The sequence below is a fragment of the Trematomus bernacchii genome, unplaced genomic scaffold, assembly GCF_902827165.1.
Source record: "Trematomus bernacchii unplaced genomic scaffold, fTreBer1.1, whole genome shotgun sequence".
Lineage (NCBI taxonomy): Eukaryota > Metazoa > Chordata > Actinopteri > Perciformes > Nototheniidae > Trematomus > Trematomus bernacchii.
The window spans coordinates 3,838,730-3,859,576 of record NW_022987899.1 but is presented as its reverse complement, the minus strand read 5'-3'; the positions used below and the strand labels follow the sequence as shown (position 1 = coordinate 3,859,576).

The window sequence follows — 20,847 nt, the reverse complement described above, 5'->3', positions numbered from 1 at the left end:
ATGACAAGAACCTTTATCTATTGATTTCCCTATCAGGAATAACACGTTTAAATATATACTAAAAAAAGTAAATGTGTTGTTTATATATTTGACTCTATATAGCCCAGGAATGAATTGACATTTTTCATCTCTTGGTAATGCCTTGTAATCACTACATGTTTATTTCATAGTTGTCATTCCAAATGAAATGATGAGTCTATGAACATACACACTCCCATCTCAGATGTTGTGAAGTAGAAAATAAAGTGGAAATCAAATGAAGAGAGGATCAAAAATGTTTCTTGCCATCCTAGAGTTCCTGAACAGACTCCACATTTAAACCCCTTTGTATGCTCATGATGCACCGTTAAACCAAATTTGGGTTTGATGTAATGAATAACGGCACGCTCTGCCTTGTGTGAGCGCATGTGAAGCTGCTTATCTATACAGATGGCATGTGACAGCACACATGAATAATTATGTGGAACAGCATGTGATCACAGGAGCTCTGTGAAGCAATCATGTGAGAGAGTGACAATCTGCCTAAAATGTTCCTGAAATTGCAATATTTTACACCTACTTTTCTCTCTATGTCAGAAAATAGTATTTTATTGCACTTATAGTCACTAATTAAAAGAGAAGTTATGCTCTTATCATTCCATCAACCATCCATCCCATCCATGTTTGTTTAGTTTGTTTAACTTGTTTTCACCAACTGGGCAAAATATGCATTTGTTACAGTAAGGTCCCCATATTTATTATGTCTAAGTTGGTTTGTTGAAATCTGATTACTTGCAAAACATATTATGAATATGCAGCAGTATAAATCCTCCTGAGACCCAGAAAGAAAAAGGTTTAAAATTTCCTTTTTTTTTTGATCACACAAGTCTTTAGGGTGTTATTAACATAATGACTAACAAAAACTAAAAATATATATTTTTATTTTTATTTTATTGTGTGTCCTCTGTAGAGGACATCAAGTGTTAGTTATGCGAAGCATAGTACACAGCATTAACATACAAGTACATTTAGACAACATTAGAGCACAACAACTCAATGCAACAAATATTGAGCCCTCATTTGTAGTACTCCATCCTTTTTTTAAATGCAGAGATACATCTGACACTTGATGTATGTTTTCCCACTGCATCCGTCTGCCATGAACCCTACAGAAACCTACGTGTTAGTTTGGCCCATAGTGGACTCCATGTGTGTTGTGTAAAATGGGGGAAATAAAAAGTTAGCAAATCCCCATGTCCTCCTCAGAGGACATTCATAAAAACATTTAGTTTTAGGTCAAATAATTATTACACTGCTCTGAGACTCACTACACTAACTCATAAGATGTTCCCTTACTATAATTAATAAAAATATTGACCTCACAACATTGGTAATTACAAAATTACAAACTTACCATTTCTCTTTCTATAAATAGTGCTTGTGTTGATGGACGCCATTTTGAAATACAATGAAATTATCTTTTTCAAAGCCACACCCCCACATATGTCACATGTCTGAAAAGCCCAGGATGTCCTCTGTGGAGTACAATTGGACTTAATGCTGTGGCATGTATAGCCTCATAGTTATGGACCAAAACCAAATGTCCTCCACAGAGGACAAAAATGAATGGGTGGGTCTCAGGAGGATAAGCCCAATATCAGCACGTATTATATGTATCTGTATTATCAGTTTGCTTGTGTATCTGTGTTGTAGAGAAGATCCGTGTCAAAATATACATGGGGAAAAAAGAGGGTCAACAGAGGCCCGCAGATCAATTCTCCTTTATGGATTATTCTAGCCATGCTAATGGTAAAGGTTTAATATGTAATATAACAAATGTGTTCACTAATTCATAATATTGATTATAGTTTGACTGGTGTAACCAGCTTGTCCAAAATTAGTATTTTTTCCTGGCAATGGTAACAATTGTGTTTTCATGTGTTTTTTATTACATTTTCCACAAGATGGCGTTAATATCATGAATAAGTATCTCACCCCAGCGGTTGTCAACCTCTGGCCGTGGGGGAAGAGAGCATTACTTCCACACTGGGAAAATGCTTTATTACAATATACAAGTAAAGATGTGTCAAACCTTGCTTACTGTAAGTAGTACTATTTAAAACAATTATAACAGTTAATAATACAAATAATATTTATATAGTGCTTTTCCTTTTTAAAATGTTGGAATAAATTCTTAAAATGCTGCGAGAGACTTTAACTTGTTCCCAAACATATGCGATCCGTAGACTTTATTCACAGCAGACCTTTTAATTTGTCATAGCAGATGATGCACACAAGTAGAACTAACAACATCAATGATGGCTTTGTTCCAGAAATCATGCAAAACATATGCCACCATTATAATGTAATTAGTCAGACCTGCGTGTGACTAGTCTAAATGCCTGCTTTGAAAAGGTCTATTCAACTTAATTACAGATTTCCCCAGATTATGTTTGCCATTAAGGTGGAAAAAAACTGCCTTACCCTTTTTAAAAATACAGAGGACATATTCTGCAAATGTTCAGGTTCATATTAGTATTTGTGTTCCTCTACTATGAAATGTCTCCATTAATAAAGGTCCATCTTCTATATTCTTCTTCTTAATGTTCAAAAAGGTTTTTATTTTTCTCATACTGATCGTGCTGCAGGACCTCTTTTCACCCTCCGTCTGAAACCAGAGCCCAGTCCGCCTCGGTTGTGATTGGTCAACTGCTTAGACATGTCCCGCCCCTTAGCCTGTAACATAAATGTGTTGGAACTCTAGCCAATAAAAGCGCAAGTCTTACATAATGATGACATTATGTTCCGAAAGCAGACAAAAGAGTCCAATGGAGGCGTTTCAGGCTGGGGGGAACACAGGGATTTTAACCTTGTCCTTTGCAGACCATTAACATGGACAAAAAACAATAACACACTACATGAGAGGGAAACCCCCAAAGAGCAGAATAGGGCCTCTTTAAGACAGGGTTCTTTTCTATTTTTTTATACTGGTACTGTTAAAGACAACTAAAAACAACAAACTTGCTGTGCACAGAGTGGACTTTGACATCTGTGTCCCTTCTGAGCAAGTAATCTTTATGTAAAGAAAAAAGGGATAGTGCATCTACATTACTATCAGCCTAGGTTAGATGCGCACACCAAAGCCACATAAACAATGAGCCTGAAGGTAAGGTATGTGGTAATTAATTGCGTCTGAAAAAGGAAAAAGAGAAAAAATTCCTGGAAGTAATGCTGTGTAGAAGATGTGTTGAAGTACAGGGTGATCCTCTCACATACTTGTTGTCCCTGCCTGACATAAGTAAGAGGCTCTGAGTGTGTGCAGATTGTATATCAACATTGTGCAGTTACTATGGGTGGGTGATATGAACACAAACACATAAACTGAGATAATACAAATATTTGAACTATAAGAGATAACTATCCCTTTAATACCACTTGTTTATTAGGCCTGTTTGTAATGTTGTAAATAAAAAAGGGTGTCTCCCTTATGCAAATATCAAATTCATAGGGTCTTAAAATACGCCATTACAAGTAAACGTCCTGAATAAAAAATATTTCTTGAGTAAAAGTACAAAATTATTAGCATCAACGTGTACTTTAAGTACAAAAAGTAAAAGTACTCATTGTGCACAATGGCCCACTTCAGAATAACATAAAGTACAGAAGTATTGGCAGCTAAATGTACTTCAAGTACCAACACTTAAAGTATGCAGAATGGCTCTTTCAAAGTATTTAAAAAATAACAATATATTATCCTGTTTGTATCACTCAAATAATGTAAGCATATTGTATGTTTTTATATAAAAAGTAACTATATGAGTGTTAAATAAATGTAGGGGAGTAAAAAGTACAATGTTGACCTCTGAGATGCAGTGAAGTAGAAGTATAAAGTAGCATAACATTGAAACACTCAAGTAAAGTATGTCAAAATAATACGGTACTTGAGTAAATGTACTTAGTTACTTTCCACCTCTGGTCATAAAACATAACCGGCACCCACTACCCATATTTTTTAACATGATAAATCAAATTCACCCTAGTCTGTGTCTAAGCCCAGCCCTCTTGGGGCCACACTCTCCCTCACTTTCATTTTGTGGTTTAACTTTGCGCTCCACCCATAACACACACAGACACATTTATTTAGTCTGTTCCCACTGAGAAAGTTATTTCTAGCCGGAGAGGAGGAGAGCCTGTGACAGTCCATCTCCAACCCCAACAACAACCCAAGTCTGCTTTGGAAACAGTAGTCGGTTTGCTGAGCCAGGAGCTAACCAGAAGCTCCCTCTCTCTCTCTCCGGGACACAGCAAAGGGAGAGCTCCTTCCACAACACGTCTTTATGGCTGTGTGCAACGGAGACAGCAAGGTCAGTGGAGCAGGGACATAGAACCCATCAGCCCGGGTAACTTGGTGTTAGGACCCCGGGTTGCTGGTGTTAATTCCGGCCTGTGTGTGTGTTTGTACCTCGGGGGGAAAGTTAGAGAGCATTACCACCAGGTCCACTGCTGTATGCCTGTTGCAATGTTACATTAACATGTTGCTCATAGCTTCAGTCAGGTTGTCTTAATTATGTTAAAAACACATATGTTTTACATTAATGTAATCACTGACTTCTTCTCATGTTGTAGCCCCCCGTAAGAGCCTCCAAGCACCGCGTGGGTTTTAGCATAGCCCCGCTAACTTAGCCTCGGACGTGCTGCTAACATGCTAATGCTGCTAACAACTACTGTTTATAATACCAGCGAGCTAGCATGCTACACAGGCAGTTGGTAGATGTAGCTTTAGCTGGGCAGTGCGCATTTGTTGTGATGGTACTCTTTGTCCAACGTCAAGTATTATTACTGCGTTTGCGTTTATTTGTGGAAAGTGACATTGAGATTGTGGTTATTTATTTGAAGCGGATGCTGTCACTCACTTTAAGCTAACTGAACGTTAACTGACAGGATTGCTAACGTCGTCACTAAGCTAGTAACGTTATCGGTGTGACAACCAGAGCCTCACATTTACTCGGTTACTTTCTAAACTGGATATTATATTATTTTACAATAATGTAACACTGTAAAAACAATCTTTCTGCATCGTCAGTACTTTTACTTTTGATACTTTGAGTTAATTTAGCTGATGGTACTTCTACTTGACTAACACATTGATTATAAAAAAATGTAGAAAGTACAGTACATAGCCTACACACATTATTACAAAAATATACAATTATAATATGCTCTTAAAAGTATTTGTGAGTCATACAAACTGGATATCATAATATTCTACATTTAATATTGTAAAAACAACCATTCTGTATTACAAGTACTTTGAATATTGATTTTGCTGCTAAATATTGTATACTTAACTAACACATTCAAAACGTTTACTTGTAATGGAGTATTTTAAGACCAGTGTATTTCTACTTCCACTTAAGTAAAGGATCGAAGTACTTTTTCACACTCATTTCCAGTATTGTATGTCTCTGTTGCATGTTTTTGCAACTTGTTCATTCAAATTTAAATGTAATTCGTTTTTTAGGAACTCCAGGGACTCAAATTATTATAATAATAATCATTAACCATTTTAGAATGCTTATTTCTCAAAGACACTAACGGGGTAAACGAATCATACAAAATCATCTTTTAAATTAAAATCATCTGTTTTTTAAGTTTGCTGCAATACGGATGATCTTTCCGTGCAATTAATACTATAGAAAATGTTTCTCTTCTTGCACACAAACTGATCAGCGCACTTTTTATTTAATAAACATCCAAACCTACATCTTTGTGTCACAGCTAAAAAAGTGTGCCCTGCTCATTAGAGCCTTTGACTAACTTGTTGGATTCATGTGATTCAACTGATGAGCTGAATGGTTACATCACGTTTGAAGAGTGACTCAGTGTCTGCATTGAAGCTCACATGTCCTTAATTGTGTTAGGCCTTTATTAGGTCACATTTTCCACGCTTGAGGTCAAAAGTGGAGCCAGAGAGTAGGCCAGAGGTTGCCTTAAATCACCTCTAAAGAAAACATTAAAAACAACATTTTCTTTGTGTTACTCGATAAAAAGTATGCACTAGTGTGCAAAAGAGACTATGGGTGTACACTTTTCTGCCCACTCAGCACTTAAAACAACACAATGTGTGTTTTTTCTGAATGTGCTTGACCACAGCTGGATATCAGCAGCAAAGAGCAGAATGGATCATGTGAGGGGGCGGTGGCCATCCTGGATGCCGGGGCCCAGTACGGCAAGGTGATCGACAGACGGGTGCGAGAGATGTTTGTACGCTCTGAGATCCTCCCTCTGGAGACCCCGGCCTTCGCCATCAGAGAACAGGGCTACAGGTGAGCAGGGTTGGGAGGGTTACTTTAAAAAATATATGTACGACTACTAGTTACCCGTAAAAACAAAATAAAGATGGTTACCTTTGCATGATTGTTCTCTTTCTTCTCCTTCCTAGAGCCATCATCATCTCAGGAGGTCCAGCCTCTGTGTATGCAGAAGACGCCCCCTGGTTTGACCCGGCCATATTCACTATCGGGAAGCCCGTGCTTGGGATTTGCTATGGGATGCAGGTATTTATGTACATTTTGAGTCTTTTAATTTGATTCTACTTTATACTTCTACTCCACTTAATGTTGGGGAAATATTGTGATATTTAACCCACATTTAAATCATGTGATGCGAGGCTTTTAAAGTCATTATGTAGACTATCTTTATACCACAATTCCTTTGTTCGAGGAAGCATTTTCATTGCATACATTTCACAATGAGTAGCTACACTTTACAATCACTCTACTCCAGGCTGCTGTTATATCTCCTGGGTACAGCTGTGACTTTACAGCCTTCTTCAAGGGCACTTTAACTGAGAACATCACTCACTAAGCTTTCCTAGCTGGCCTGTAAATGAAAACCAGCAGCCATCCATTCTCCATCTCATTTCTCTATACACCCGGCATTTCTAACATGTTTGCAGTCACACTAACATGTTATTTTATGTCCATGTGTTAACTCAGTTGTGGGTGTGTGTTTGTTACAGATGATGAATAAAGTCTTTGGCGGCACCGTGCACAAAAAGAGTGTTAGGGAAGATGGAGTCTTCAGTATTGGACTGGACAACACTTGTTCTCTCTTCAGGTAAATGGTGTCTTCTTTTATGTGTTATTATATTATAAATATCAAACAAAACAAACTGTATTTTGATGTGGATTCTTGGATCTGCAAGTCCTAACCCATCTTTCAGGGTGTCCGCGGGGTCTTAAAAAGTATTAAAAGTTGATAAATCAATTTAGCGAAAATGAAGGCTATTAAAAAGTATTAAACGGCATTTTCCAAGGTATTACATTTTGTAGCTTGTTTTCAATAAGTATATCAATTGTCCAAAGAGGTTGTATTCTACAGTCTGCCTGAATGTAATCATTGCGTAGGTGTGTAGTGTGATTCTGTGTAGTTTATTTATGGCATCCCGTTGGATTTGACGTCATCTGAACAGGACATCGCACGCTCACTGCTTGATAGCGCGCGAAGGCCCGTTTACGCCGGCTGTTAAACAACATCGTTATGGGGAAATGCAAGTTTGCGTCCAAATGGTTGGAAGATAAGGAGGAAGGACAATCAATACTGTATATAGTAAATGTGAGGTAAAGTGTGTCGCCAATGTAACCGGTTAAAACTCAAACTGGCGATGAGGTCTTAAAATGTATGGAAAGGGTCTTAAAAAAAAGGTATTACATTTGACTTCAAGATTATTATTTTGAATATCTTTTTTTTTTTTTAAATGCAATAGGTGGACACCTGCTTTTATTTATTTTCTCTTGTATTTATTTGCATTGCATTTGATATTGAGGTGATTCAAAAGTATCGGAAAGTAATCAGGTTACATTATTTATACATTGTGATACTCGGATTAGGTTGCTTAGAATATTTTCTTTGCAGGTTACTAGTAATTGTAACAGATTACATTATTAAAGTACATCTGCCAACCCTGTATATGTGTTGTTATTGTACCTCTGACATCAATGTGTGTTTATTTTATCAGGGGCCTTCAGAAGGAGGAACTGGTCCTTCTGACTCACGGAGACAGTGTGGATAAAGTGGCTGAAGGCTTTAAGGTGGTGGCCCAATCCGGGAATATCATTGCTGGTGAGTAGCACATGCAGTGGTATTATTATTTTACTTAATTAAAAGTGCTAATAACTCCATTACAAGTCGTGGGTTCAATGCGTTACATAAAGAAGCCCTATTGTGTTTTGATGTTTTACTAGTTTTGTTTTGTATTTCTTTAAAAGTAGCATTTAAAGATGATACTTACCCAGGTTAACAGTTCCTTGGCACATCTGTGTTCCCCACCAGGGATTGCTAACGAACAGAAGAAGCTGTACGGGACACAGTTTCACCCTGAGGTCGACTTGACGGAGAGAGGCATCGAAATGCTCCGTAACTTCCTGTTTGAGATCGCAGGATGCACGAGTAACTTTACCGTACAAAACCGCCAAGAAGTTTGCATCAACGACATCAAAGAGAAAGTGGGCAAATCTAAAGTGCTGGTGAGTAAAAATTAGTTATTTTTTATTTAATTGTTTATTTGGCAGGGACAATGCACAGTAATGAACACTTAAAACATTACAATTTGTCAAGCGTAACAGTGCCAGATTTAGCTTTGAGCTAATTTCCATCCGCAGTCCCTCACATAAAACATTTAAGAAAATTACATTTTACAAACATTGCAAAAACAAAATACATGATATGCAAAAAGTGCAAAAGAGCAAGAGCAGCATACACAAGTATTTATGACATGGTAATACAATCTAGCAGCAACGACATGTAAAGTGCAAGAGAAGATACAATAGCTACATAAAGTGCAAGAGGAGATATCCCTGTGTTAAAGTGCATTTAGCGGTGATTACACATCTGTTTGTTTCTCAACCATTCTCTGAAGCTATTGAGAGTGGGACAATCCCGTATCTGAGTTGGGAGGCTATTCCACAATGAGCTGCCTTTTTAATGGAGAGGACATTTTGTCAAAGTGGTCCGTCTATGGTGGACCTCACAGTCTCCTCTGGTTTCTGACCGAGTGCAGCGTCCAGTAATGTTTCCTGATTTGTGTGTTTGTTATCCAAACAATTTTTCAGCAGGAAACAGAAGAACACATTTTCTAATCCTATAGAATATTAACATAAAAGTCTAAAGCTGGGTTGCTGCATGTGAAGTGGTGACAGCGGCAGCAGCAGCAGTGGTGGGAAGTAAAGTAGAACCAATTAAACTCTCAAATTAAACCCTTTTTTATCTGGAAAGAGGAAGTGGACTCCCTGAAGTGGCTTCAAACTAGGCTGCATCTCAGGGGGATGTGATGAGGATAAATGAGTGTAAGAAAAACCCTCAAAGCAAGACTTATACAAAAAAGAAATCTGTTTCTTGTTGAACTACAGTCTGAGGGATACATGCTTCTCTTTGTAGTTATTATGCTATGTTGTGGAACGGAGCATTTTATACTTTCAATGATTATCCAGACAGATCACAAATGTAGCTTGCTGAATAGTTCCTGACTGTTTCTGATGATTTATTCAGGTGCTGGTGAGCGGTGGGGTCGACTCGACAGTTTGCACAGCTCTCCTGAACAAAGCTCTGGACCAGGAGCAGGTGATCGCAGTTCACATCGACAATGGCTTCATGAGGAAGAGGGAGAGTCAGAGCGTGGAGGAGGCCCTCACCAAGCTGGGCATCAAACTCAAAGGTACAGATTCACATGGGGACAAAGTTCTAAATGACGCCGGGATGCTACAATAAGACCTTCAAGTCAGCGGAGTACATCTCTCTGTGTGTACTTCCATGTGATAGCAGTTGATATTCAGTATTACATAACATTACATTTAGCTGATGCTTTTATCCAAATCGACTTACAATAAGCCATACCTTTCAAAGTGTGACATATGTGACACATTCCTTCACATTTTATGGATTATATGACTACGACCGTGGCAACTTTGAATATCACAGTATACTGAAGTGTTGTATAATATTTATTATTGTTGCTCATAACCCAAATGTGTCTTTTCTCTAAAATATTTCTTTATTTAGTGGTAAACGCTGCTCACACCTTCTACAACGGAACGACAACCCTCCCCATCTCTGAGGAGGACCGGACGCCACGAAAACGTATCAGCAAGACTCTGAATATGACTACCAACCCAGAAGAGAAAAGAAAGATTATCGGAGATACATTTGTCAAAGTGAGTACTCGTTTCAATCGACCCTCTACAAAAGTATTAAAGATGCTATTATCCTATTTTATGATTTATGAACCTGCCGGCTAGCCGTCTCTTGCCAATATAGCTGCTTAAATGTTTTTAGTTTACCAGGTCCTTGTTGTGTCTGACTCTTTGCCTCGTGGTGCCCCAGGTTGCCAATGAAGTGATCGGAGAGATGAATCTGAAGCCAGAGGAGGTCTTCCTGGCCCAGGGTACCCTGCGGCCGGATCTCATCGAGAGCGCTTCTCATCTCGCCAGCGGGAAGGCGGAGGTCATCAAAACGCACCACAACGACACCGAGCTCATCCGCAAACTCCGAGATGAGGTACTGCACACATTCACACACACACACACAAAGGCTCAGAGTATTAAAAAGTAATGTCACCTGATTACTTTTTGTTACTTTTGGATGACCTCAATATCAAATTCAAATAAATACAAGAGAAAATAAATATCAATATGATGTGTATGTTGTATATTATCTACTAATATGCTCATAACTTTAATCTACTACTTAATTTCTTGCAGTGGAAAACATATTGCACAACAAACGACACAATACATCTTATCATCAAAACAATATCCTGTTTTGCTAACACTGACGTCCTTTGAATTTTAAAAGATTACATTTTGAACTGACAATTTGAACTGACATTTTGAACTGACAATTTGAACTGACAATTTGAACTGACAATTTGAACTGACAATTTGAACTGACAATTTGAACTGACAATTTGAACTGACATTTTGAACTGACAATTTGAACTGACATTTTGAACTGACAATTTGAACTGACAATTTGAACTGACAATTTGAACTGACAATTTGAACTGACAATTTGAACTGACAATTTGAACTGACAATTTGAACTGACAATTTGAACTGACAATTTGAACTGACATTTTGAACTGACAATTTGAACTGACAATTTGAACTGACAATTTGAACTGACAATTTGAACTGACAATTTGAACTGACAATTTGAACTGACAATTTGAACTGACATTTTGAACTGACATTTTGAACTGACAATTTGAACTGACAATTTGAACTGACAATTTGAACTGACATTTTGAACTGACAATTTGAACTGACATTTTGAACTGACAATTTGAACTGACAATTTGAACTGACATTTTGAACTGACAATTTGAACTGACAATTTGAACTGACAATTTGAACTGACATTTTGAACTGACTATTTGAACTGACATTTTGAACTGACAATTTGAACTGACATTTTGAACTGACAATTTGAACTGACAATTTGAACTGACATTTTGAACTGACAATTTGAACTGATAATTTGAACTGACAATTTGAGTCGTCTCTGATAAGAACAAGTTTTTGTAGCACAGTATGATACAGCAGTGATACAGATTATCAAACTGTGCTCTCTTATAATGCTTTGAAGGAATATGTGATATAAATGATCATTCAAGGATATAAATAAGATAACAATTGTTCAAAAATAACAGTTACAGTTTAGAGAAGAGATTATGAAAGCAGAGCCATCAGGCAATCACCACATGTTTAAGTAACATTTTTGGGAGCACAGCAAACATCATATACTCCTTCATTGAAAATATATATCATCCTTTATCCCTTTTTATAGAGGCTTTTGTTTTTCAATAGTGAAGCTTCTGCAAATGACATTCACCCTCTTTTATTTTCAGCTGTTTACAGTTCATATATTTTGTGTTTTCTCAGCTCTTTTCTTATAAACGAATCACTATGCAACACCTAAGCAAACTCCCACACTGTTTAAATGCTGATTCCTCTCCTTTGTGATCCTCCAGGGAAAAGTGATCGAACCGCTGAAAGACTTCCACAAAGACGAGGTCAGAGCGCTGGGCCGAGAGCTGGGTCTGCCGGAGGAGATCGTCTGCCGACACCCTTTCCCTGGCAAGTAACAAACGCTCGCAAAACAAAAGTGATGATTCACATTGTAAACAAAGTGTTAGTGATGATATTTCTATCACTGTCTCCTTTTTTATATGCATCTTCCTTCCCCTTATTCAATCAGACAGACTCAAAACTGACTGTATTTGCTAAAAAGTGAACTTCCTGTCTGCTTCGCCTCCATAGGTCCTGGTTTGTCCATCCGAGTGATTTGTGCCGAGGAGCCCTTCATCTGTAAGGACTTTGCTGAAACAAACAACATCCTCAAAATCATCACAGACTTCTCTGCCAGCATCAAAAAGGTGAGAGCAGTACCGATGCATGAAGGAAATCTAATGAGCAGTCATCTGAAATTCTGTGCTTAGGGAAATATGATAAAACATCTTGTCACTGTAAATTTAAACAAGACATTATTTCTGTGTTTCTTTTCTGCTATGTTAAATGACAAACCAACACACAGACTTTTTAAGAGGACATAATCTGCTTATTTTCAGGTTCATATTTGTATTTTATGCCTCTACTGTGACATGTTTCCATGCTTTAATCTTCAAATTCTAACTTAAAGGGGACCTATCATGCAAAATGCACTTTTTGATGTCTTTTATACATAAATATGTGTCCCCGGTGTGTCGGGGAACTCACGCAGCGTCAGAAAATAAAACCCTCTCTCTTTTCCTCCATACCCAAATCTCTAAAAACGGGGCTACAACGGAGCTGATCCAGATTTGCGTCCGATATGACGTAATATCGGAAATGTAGGCTGGCTTTACACCCACGGCCCTATCAGAAAAGTTGCTATCAGAAACAATGCCCGACTGTTTTGGACGTAATATGGTCGGTGCATGTTTACATTAGCATCGCTAACACTCAGAGCTAACCTGTACTGGAGAGCATGTGTGTGAAGAAGCAGGAAATAAAAAGGAACTCACCTTGTGGTATAACCGGCAAGAGAGAAAGCCTTTGAGCTCCATACTGTTTCAGAAACAATCCTTGATAATCCATGATATGGCGTTTCATCACGGCAGTATTTAGTTTAGACAGTAGCTGCCGGGTCCCGCATGAGCTCAGCCCCCTCCGTTTTAATTTTTTATCGATTTTGTTTTTAAGGCTTTATTCCCCAAATCAGCACTTTTGAAACAGGAAGTGAAATAGAGGGATATGAGGCATGGCTAGAATGGGTGATCTGTTTGGTATTTTGAGCAAAACACTTCATAGACATGTTTTTTATATATTTGTATATATCTGAGACCTATGCTATTGCCTAAAAATAGCATGATAGGTGACCTTTAACCAACTTAACAGTACATAGGAAGCTCTGCCCATATTCCAACTGAGGAGACATTTGTGTCCTTGCTCGTTATTTATAAAGTAATTAATGTGCAACCTCTGCTGGGTGGTTGGCCACATTGAACCAAACCAAATGATACTGATGACTTGGGGCCTGTGTCCTTCCCTGGTAGAAACACGCTAGAGATTGCATCCTCCCAGCAAAATATAAATAATATATCACTGCTGTTGTGTGGCTTAGCCCCCTTTGATTTCTATCATCTGTTTGTGCTACTATATATTTGTGGACATTGTTTTTTCACTTTTTTACAACAAATCGGAAAATTCTTGCTCACGCTTTTTCTGAATGAGCTTCATGACACCATCTGACAGCCATATAGCAAATAAGGAGGATGATAAAAGTACTACACTCACCAGCAGCTCCAGTTAATATACACTTGGCTGATTGCTACAACAAACAGGCTTTTAAATATTTGTAATGATCGTTTCTGACCTAACCCTACTTTTCTGAAAAGTTCAAATATTTTCTTTTGCCTGACTCCTAAACAAAACAACAACTCCTAAACAGAAGTTACACTGGTTCAACAGGCTGCTCTAAACCTCTCTCTCCCTCTCCCTCCTGCAGCCTCACACCTTGCTGCAGAGAGTCAAGTCGTGCATATCAGACGAGGAGGAGGAGAAGCTCTTGCAGATCACCAGCCTTCATTCACTCAATGCCTTCCTGCTGCCCATCAAAACTGTCGGCGTCCAGGTAAACCAGTCGCACAATTAACCCCTCAGTCAAACTTTTATTTTTCTGTTTTCTCTTCACTGCCCAGGAAATACTTTTAAAACACGCTTTTTATAATACATTTTTACAGGGGTGTAAGAAGTACTCGGATATAAGTAAAAGTAGCCATAACAGTCAATCCTCTATCTCACAACATGTGAATAATGCCTCCAATAATGTGTGCCCCGAATGTTTTAACCCTTTAGTCCAATTTTAAAGAGGACTTGCTGCCGTGACTGAAGTGAAAGATTTCAAAGTTATTTTCTTTAGGAGCTGTTGAGTATTTAAAAGTATTTAGCAGTGCTGCTGGGGGAAACAGTATGTCCCTCTTTGTCTCGTTTTGTTCCAACTATAACTTAGTGGTTAACCACGAGACACACCCACACACGCACAACCTCAGTTTCTTTCTCTCTGTAACTAAACATGGAGGCATATGTTCAGGGTTGGGAGGGTTACTTTAAAAAATGTAATCTGTTACAGTTAATATTTATATGTTTAGATTCACACTAGAACGGTACAGCTTACAGAGAAGAAATACAAATTCTGATCCTTTTACAACAAACACTAAATGCTATTTTGTTTGTTTTTTACTAGCACTAAGCAAATACTGAAATGTAACAGTAACGTCTTTTTTTTTTTATGTAGTTGTAAAATATAATTGGGGAGGGATGAGTCACACATGCAGAGCACACAGTGAAATATGTTCTCTGCTTTTAACCCATCCTAGTACCAGGAGTCTAGTACTAGGAGAAGTGGGCAGCTATTGTACAGCGCCCGGGGAGCAATGGGAGTGGGGGGGTGTCCGGTGCCTTGCTCAAGGGCACCACGGCAGGGCAGGAGGTGAACTGGGACCTCTCCAAGTAGCACTCCTTATTTAGGTCTGGTCGGGGACTTGAACCAGGCGACCTTACAGCTCCTAGTCCAAGCCCCTACTGACTGAATACAGTTACCTTTTCTGTATCCTTATTACCCATTACATATAATCTGTTACTCCCAAAGCCTGAATATGCTCAAACTATTGTGGCACGTTTTAGTTTCCTCCTCTGATCTTGACTCGTGTTAACACAGACTCGTGTCTGACACATATAAAGAAGTGCTTTGTATCTAAAAATAGCAACAGAAACAACACTTTCCTGTGGTTTTTAACTGACCTTTTTAGTGAAGAAAATCATCATCATGACTATTTTCAGCCAGCCAGTGACTGTGTGTGTTTCTGTGGGGGTGTGCGCTCCCACTTCCTGTTTTACATTTACCCTGAATCTGAAGTTGTGGGGCAGACGGGAGGCGGAGGACAAACACAGGCAGCCTTCACTGCCTGAGGGATTTTATGGGAGTGAAAACAGACAGATTTCCTCTAACATCACATCACTTTTTATTAAGCAGACATTGAAAAATGTAAAAAAAAAAAAAAAAAGTTTGAAAAAAATGATAAAATAAGTCATTTTAATTAAAATACACCTCACTGTTGGTCTATGTTTGACCTTTTTTAGTTAAATTAGTAATATATGATTACATTATAATGAAAATGCAAGCACCAGAGGACCTGATGATTCTACTGGGTTCATAAATTAAACACTGATTTAATAAAAAGCTAGGCCCAGGACCATTAAAAGCTTTAAAATCCAATGCAAGTATTTTTTGTATCAATCATGAAGCTCACGGGTAGTTAAAATCAGGATGCGCTCTCTCTTTCTCTTTCTTTCTTATGTTCATCTAACATTTGTTGAAGATTGATGTTCTCTTGTGTTATTTTATAACAACCCTTAGTTTTTACTTGAAATAATCAAAGTAACTGTGCTGTCCCAGGGTGACTGCCGGTCCTACAGTTACGTGTGCGGTATCACGAGTAAAGAGTCTCCTCACTGGGAGTCTCTCCTGTTCCTGTCCAGACTCATCCCTCGCATGTGCCATAGCATCAACAGGTAATACACACTCCTCTGCTTTACCCTTCGTCCCTCCTCATCCTCATCCCCATTACACACTGTTCTGTTAACAGCAGTCACACTCACCCGTTCCCTCTCGTCTCTCTCTTTTCACAGAGTTGTTTATGTGTTTGGGTCTCACGTGAAGGAGCCTCCCACAGACATCACCCCCACCTTCCTGACCACAGGCGTTCTGAGCACGATCAGACAGGCGGACTTTGTAGCTCACTCTATCCTCCGAGAGTCTGGTGAGTGTGTCTCCAAGTGGCTTTAGACTTTTAAATTGACCCTATGTTTTTGGAGCATTACAGATTATTAGGAAGGACCTATATTTGATAAGTATGTCTGAGCTACTTGATGCAACCACAGGAATATCTAAAAATACAATGTCTCTAAAACCTTTCACTCCTTACCAAGCATGGTATTATTAAGTTCACATCCAGAGTGGTGTACAAGTCTGCATACTTGCATCCTCATGGGGAATTTAACGTTTCCCAAGAAGCAGACCAGTTATCCGTTCTCCTGTAAAAACGTTTTTTTTGGGATATGTTGGTATTTTCCTGACTATGCCAATTTATGATGATATGATTAACATGGATTTAAAGGTCTTCTGGATTATTTTGTCCACATTAGATATTGGTCTAACGTAAGACATTTTGGGGTTCTCCCTTTCCTGTAGTGTGTTCTAATGGTTTCTGAGCAGCATTAAAACTCTCCTCTCTGTTTGTCTTCTTTTCAGGCTACTCCGGTAAGATCAGCCAGATGCCGATCATTTTGACCCCCCTGCACTTTGACCGTGACGCACAGCAGAAGCAGCCGTCCTGCCGGCGCTCTGTGGTGATCCGCACCTTCATCACCAGCGACTTCATGACCGGCATCCCCGCCCAGCCCGGAAACCACATCCCAGAAGAGGTAAGCCAGGGTTTAACCCCTCCACTGGGTGTTTGGCTAGATTTGGAGCCATTATTTAAACTGTCATCGTGGACAGATTACTGATCTGGCCTAATGGGCACAGACCCAGGGTCCTTCTCACCTGTTGAGCTGCAGAGCCTCTGTTTAAAGTTACTGTTAATATTTATCGTTAGAAAGTCATAAATTGTAGCAAAGCGATTTAAGAAGAGATGCAAAATGTCTATCAAAACAAACAAACAACCTCAATAGGCGCTTTCACACCGCAGTACTTTTCCCACAAAGGTTCATCAGAACTTAGTTCATGAGAACTCTTTAGTTCTCATGAACTAAGTACAGATCGCGTTCACACCGGAATAAGTCCCTGGGGGATTAGGCAAATGAAGCCGCTGACGTCACTTCGTCTTCTTCTGCTTTGGGTTTACTGGCAGGCCGCAAACAACTTCACGGAGTATACTGCCACCCGAAGTCCCCGGAGTTGGGGACTGGCTTCAGTAGAAGCTGCTGGGACTCCCAGCAGCTTCTACTGAAGCCTTCAGAGTAAATCGCCAGAACGCCGACACCTCATCTCCACCGCTCCCATGTTTTCTTTTGTGTTGCCATAAGTTAGTCTCTCTGCGTTTGTGCGCTGGGCTAATGCTAATAATGCTAATGCGAGGATAATAAAATGGCGGCTTCACAAAACTTTTTGGGAGTTTTACGGGGCGTGGTTTGCAATTCGCCCAGCCAATCAGAAATAGGAACCTTTTTCTCCCACGAAAGTCCCTGCTCTCTAGCAGGGACGGAAAAGGGGGTAAAAAGGTTCTCATTAACTAATTTTAGTTCATGAGAGTTAATTTTTTTTGGTGTGAACGCAACATTTTGGAACTATATCGGAACTAAAGTGGGAAAAGTACTGCGGTGTGAAAGCGCCTAATGACGCAAAACTCAACAGAAATGTTATTTGAGATGCAAAATCTCCATGAATAGATACAATATGACCTGAAAAAGACTCAAAATGATCAAACGGAGAAACAGAATGACAAAAAACACACCAAATACACCCTCAGGACACTAAACCCAACATTTTAAGAGATGCAAAATTACCAAAAAGAGACAGAGTATGACCACCAGGAGGCAAGATTGCATCCTTTTGTAAACATACTGCATCTCTTTGTACAAAGTGATCCAAAACAGATACAGAATGTGACCACAAGGACACAAAACACTAGAAAATGATCTTATAGAGATGCAAAGCGGTGTCTTTTTGAATCTGTGGCTCTTATGAAGGAGGGACCAATAATGTTTGAATCTAAATATTTCTTCAACATTTTCAAATGTATTTGTCCGATCTGATTTCCCAGGTTGTGCTGAAGATGGTGAACGAGATCAAGAAGATCCCAGGCATCTCCAGAGTGATGTACGATCTGACCTCCAAACCCCCCGGCACCACAGAGTGGGAATAAAACACGACACGACCGACAGGACACACACACACTCAACACACAATGCACAAACACATTTACAAATATCAGAGAGGGCTGGGGAACTTCTCTCCTTTTCTCTCCTTCCTCCCTCCCTTCCCTCACCCCCTCCCTCCCTCCCTTCCTTCCTTCCTTCCTTCCTTCCTCCTCTCTTCAACATTCCCACGGAAGGCAGAGCGTACTGTGACGGGCGCACATGCAAAGGCGCCACCACTCCCCCCTGGTCTTAATATTTTTCGGTGATAGGGACTGATTAATGTTGGTTATTGATAATATATTGTCATTTTTGATCCATGTGCATCTATGTATTTCCTCTGTGTGACTATAAAAAGGTAAAAGGCTGCTTCCTGTTCCAGTCATTTAAACGTGAGAAGCTGTGAGACTTCAGAAAGATGTTGTACCTCAGGTTGCATTACGGGAAGAGCTCAAAAATAACAAAAAAACAAGCAAAAGAAAAAGTGTCATGAAATGAAAGAGCAGGAGAGTTTTAGTCATTTTGTTTTATTACACCGAAGACTATCCTCCCTGTCCATTTACAGCCTGTATACTGAGCTTTTTTCTTTAAAAAAAAAATCTGAACAGGCCTTGATTGTGACCAATCAATTAATTTTAAGCTTTTTGTTTTGCCAAAAGTAGAATATGCTGTGTGATGTATAACATTGAGAGGATCCGAGCCGAGCTACATTTGTTGACTTGTTGCTGTAACGCATGGTCAACCCCACATTAGCTTCAGAGTGATAAGGAGGCAGGAGGCCAATAGAGTGGTGCAGGAATGAGTCTTAAAACGCGGATACGAGTTGGCATTTGACCACTTCCAGTGTTTAGCCTGAAATAAGTTCTGTGGTTAAAACAAGCGAAATAGATTTTATTCAACGACATAAAATACGTCAGTAAAACGGCAGTTGCTAACAATTGTCTAAACAAACTGCTGTACGTCATCACAACGAACATTAGCTGCATTTAGCTTAGCGGTGGTGAAGTCAAGTGACCGTGCTTGTAGTTCCTTTTATAGCTAAGTTAGCATAGCCTATAGATGTCTTCTTACTTCTGCCGATTGCATTGATTGAAAATCACAACGTGGTGTTAATTGGAGTTTATCCTGCTGAACAAAACGTAAGTGTCATGAACGTTTGTTTTCCACGGAGCTTATTTTCCACTAAATTCCAATGGAAAAATCCTGTTGCGTTTTGTCGAGGGAACCGTTTGCGATGCTAACTCCCGGGTCGGAACATAAATAAATAAATCGACGCTGCACCAACTCTATAGTGATGGGGAACTTTTCTATGTGCCTGTTCTTATTGTTTCTGTTTTTTTCTTTCCAACCTGGACTCTTAATGTGTCCAGAACAGGAGGATAAAACACCGTTTCTCCTCGTGCTGCAATATGTATGCTTTTTATGAAGAATAAAACATGGCAGGAGGACTAATTAATAACAAAAGTACAGTATAGTAGAGTTTATAACCACATTGTGTAAATTGCTGTTGTCATTTCAAAATTATTTGGCTGCTCTTTTGCTCATGTTTTTTTTCTTCAGTTTAATATACATCCTTATTAAGTGTGTCACACTGTAGTGTCAAAGGTCAGGTTGAGAGTGTGTTTGTTGCCATCTCTATTGTACGTTCACTCAAAAAGGCATTTATTTTTCTGTTCTGAAGCACATCATCACCTCTAGTCTGGTCGTTTAGAGCTCAGTGAATACAGTGCTCAGGTTTAACTGAGGTTTTAAAAGTGTATTGTACCCCTGTAGAAGCATTTCACTCAGTGGTTCTCATGCCTCCAGATTACGTCTTGGTGCCTCATCCTCTGTTAACCTTTAGTGGCAAAACCCCCCTCCTGCAACATTAATGCTTTTCCTAAGTTGTCACTGTTCGGCCTTTTATATCTTTTTTCTCTTACATATTTCTCCATGGAAAGCTTGATACTATTGGACACATCATATGAATTTAATTGCAATATCGATAAGATTAAGTTATGCAATTCAGTATCTTGTTTTTTGTTCCGTTTGATCGCTCATTCTCCTTAGTAACGTGCCTCAAACCAAGCCACTGCATGCAGTTTCAACTATGATGACATTTGTACAATGGAAAAATTGAGCTTTAATAAAGATCTCCATGTTGAAACTTCTCACCTACAAACTTGTCTCTGATCGTCTACTTTCAGATAACTTTATTTTGAATAATTATGCCTGATGATTTTCAAGTGTGTTACCCTTTGGAGGACCTTTTGCTTCACAGTCAAAACGGCAAATAAAATAATGCCACTTAAACTGAAAAAGAGAAAGAAAACAGTCAATAGTAAATAATTGTTATTCATTTTCTGTAATGTTAAACTAGGCACAATATTCAAATGTGGATATTGTTAAGAACTTGTGCCAAGGTTCTTTTACA

At 39.0% G+C, this 20,847-nt stretch overlaps 1 protein-coding gene across 1 annotated transcript; it reads left to right on the top strand.

The window, feature by feature from the left end:
- The first annotated feature begins 4,051 nt into the window (after positions 1–4,051).
- On the top strand, positions 4,052–20,595 carry gmps (guanine monophosphate synthase). Its single transcript, XM_034114555.1, has 16 exons — positions 4,052–4,343; positions 6,133–6,305; positions 6,422–6,536; positions 7,001–7,098; positions 8,000–8,103; positions 8,314–8,507; positions 9,529–9,694; positions 10,039–10,190; positions 10,360–10,533; positions 12,008–12,113; positions 12,297–12,412; positions 14,023–14,148; positions 15,973–16,088; positions 16,206–16,336; positions 16,828–17,000; positions 18,341–20,595. The coding sequence occupies exons 1-16, from the start codon at positions 4,317–4,319 to the stop codon at positions 18,440–18,442; spliced, it is 2,073 nt and encodes a 690-aa protein (XP_033970446.1). The 5' UTR covers positions 4,052–4,316; the 3' UTR covers positions 18,443–20,595.
- Positions 20,596–20,847: the final 252 nt, after the last annotated feature.

What these genes read in the sequence shown, in the direction of transcription:
- gmps (XM_034114555.1), top strand. Translation starts at nt 4,317, where the DNA reads ATGGCTGTGTGCAACGGAGACAGCAAG. An exon ending in TGTGCAACGGAGACAGCAAG is followed by an intron (nt 4,344 to 6,132) that starts GTCAGTGGAGCA and finishes GCTTGACCACAG; the next exon opens with CTGGATATCAGCAGCAAAGA. An exon ending in TCGGAGATACATTTGTCAAA is followed by an intron (nt 10,191 to 10,359) that starts GTGAGTACTCGT and finishes GTGGTGCCCCAG; the next exon opens with GTTGCCAATGAAGTGATCGG.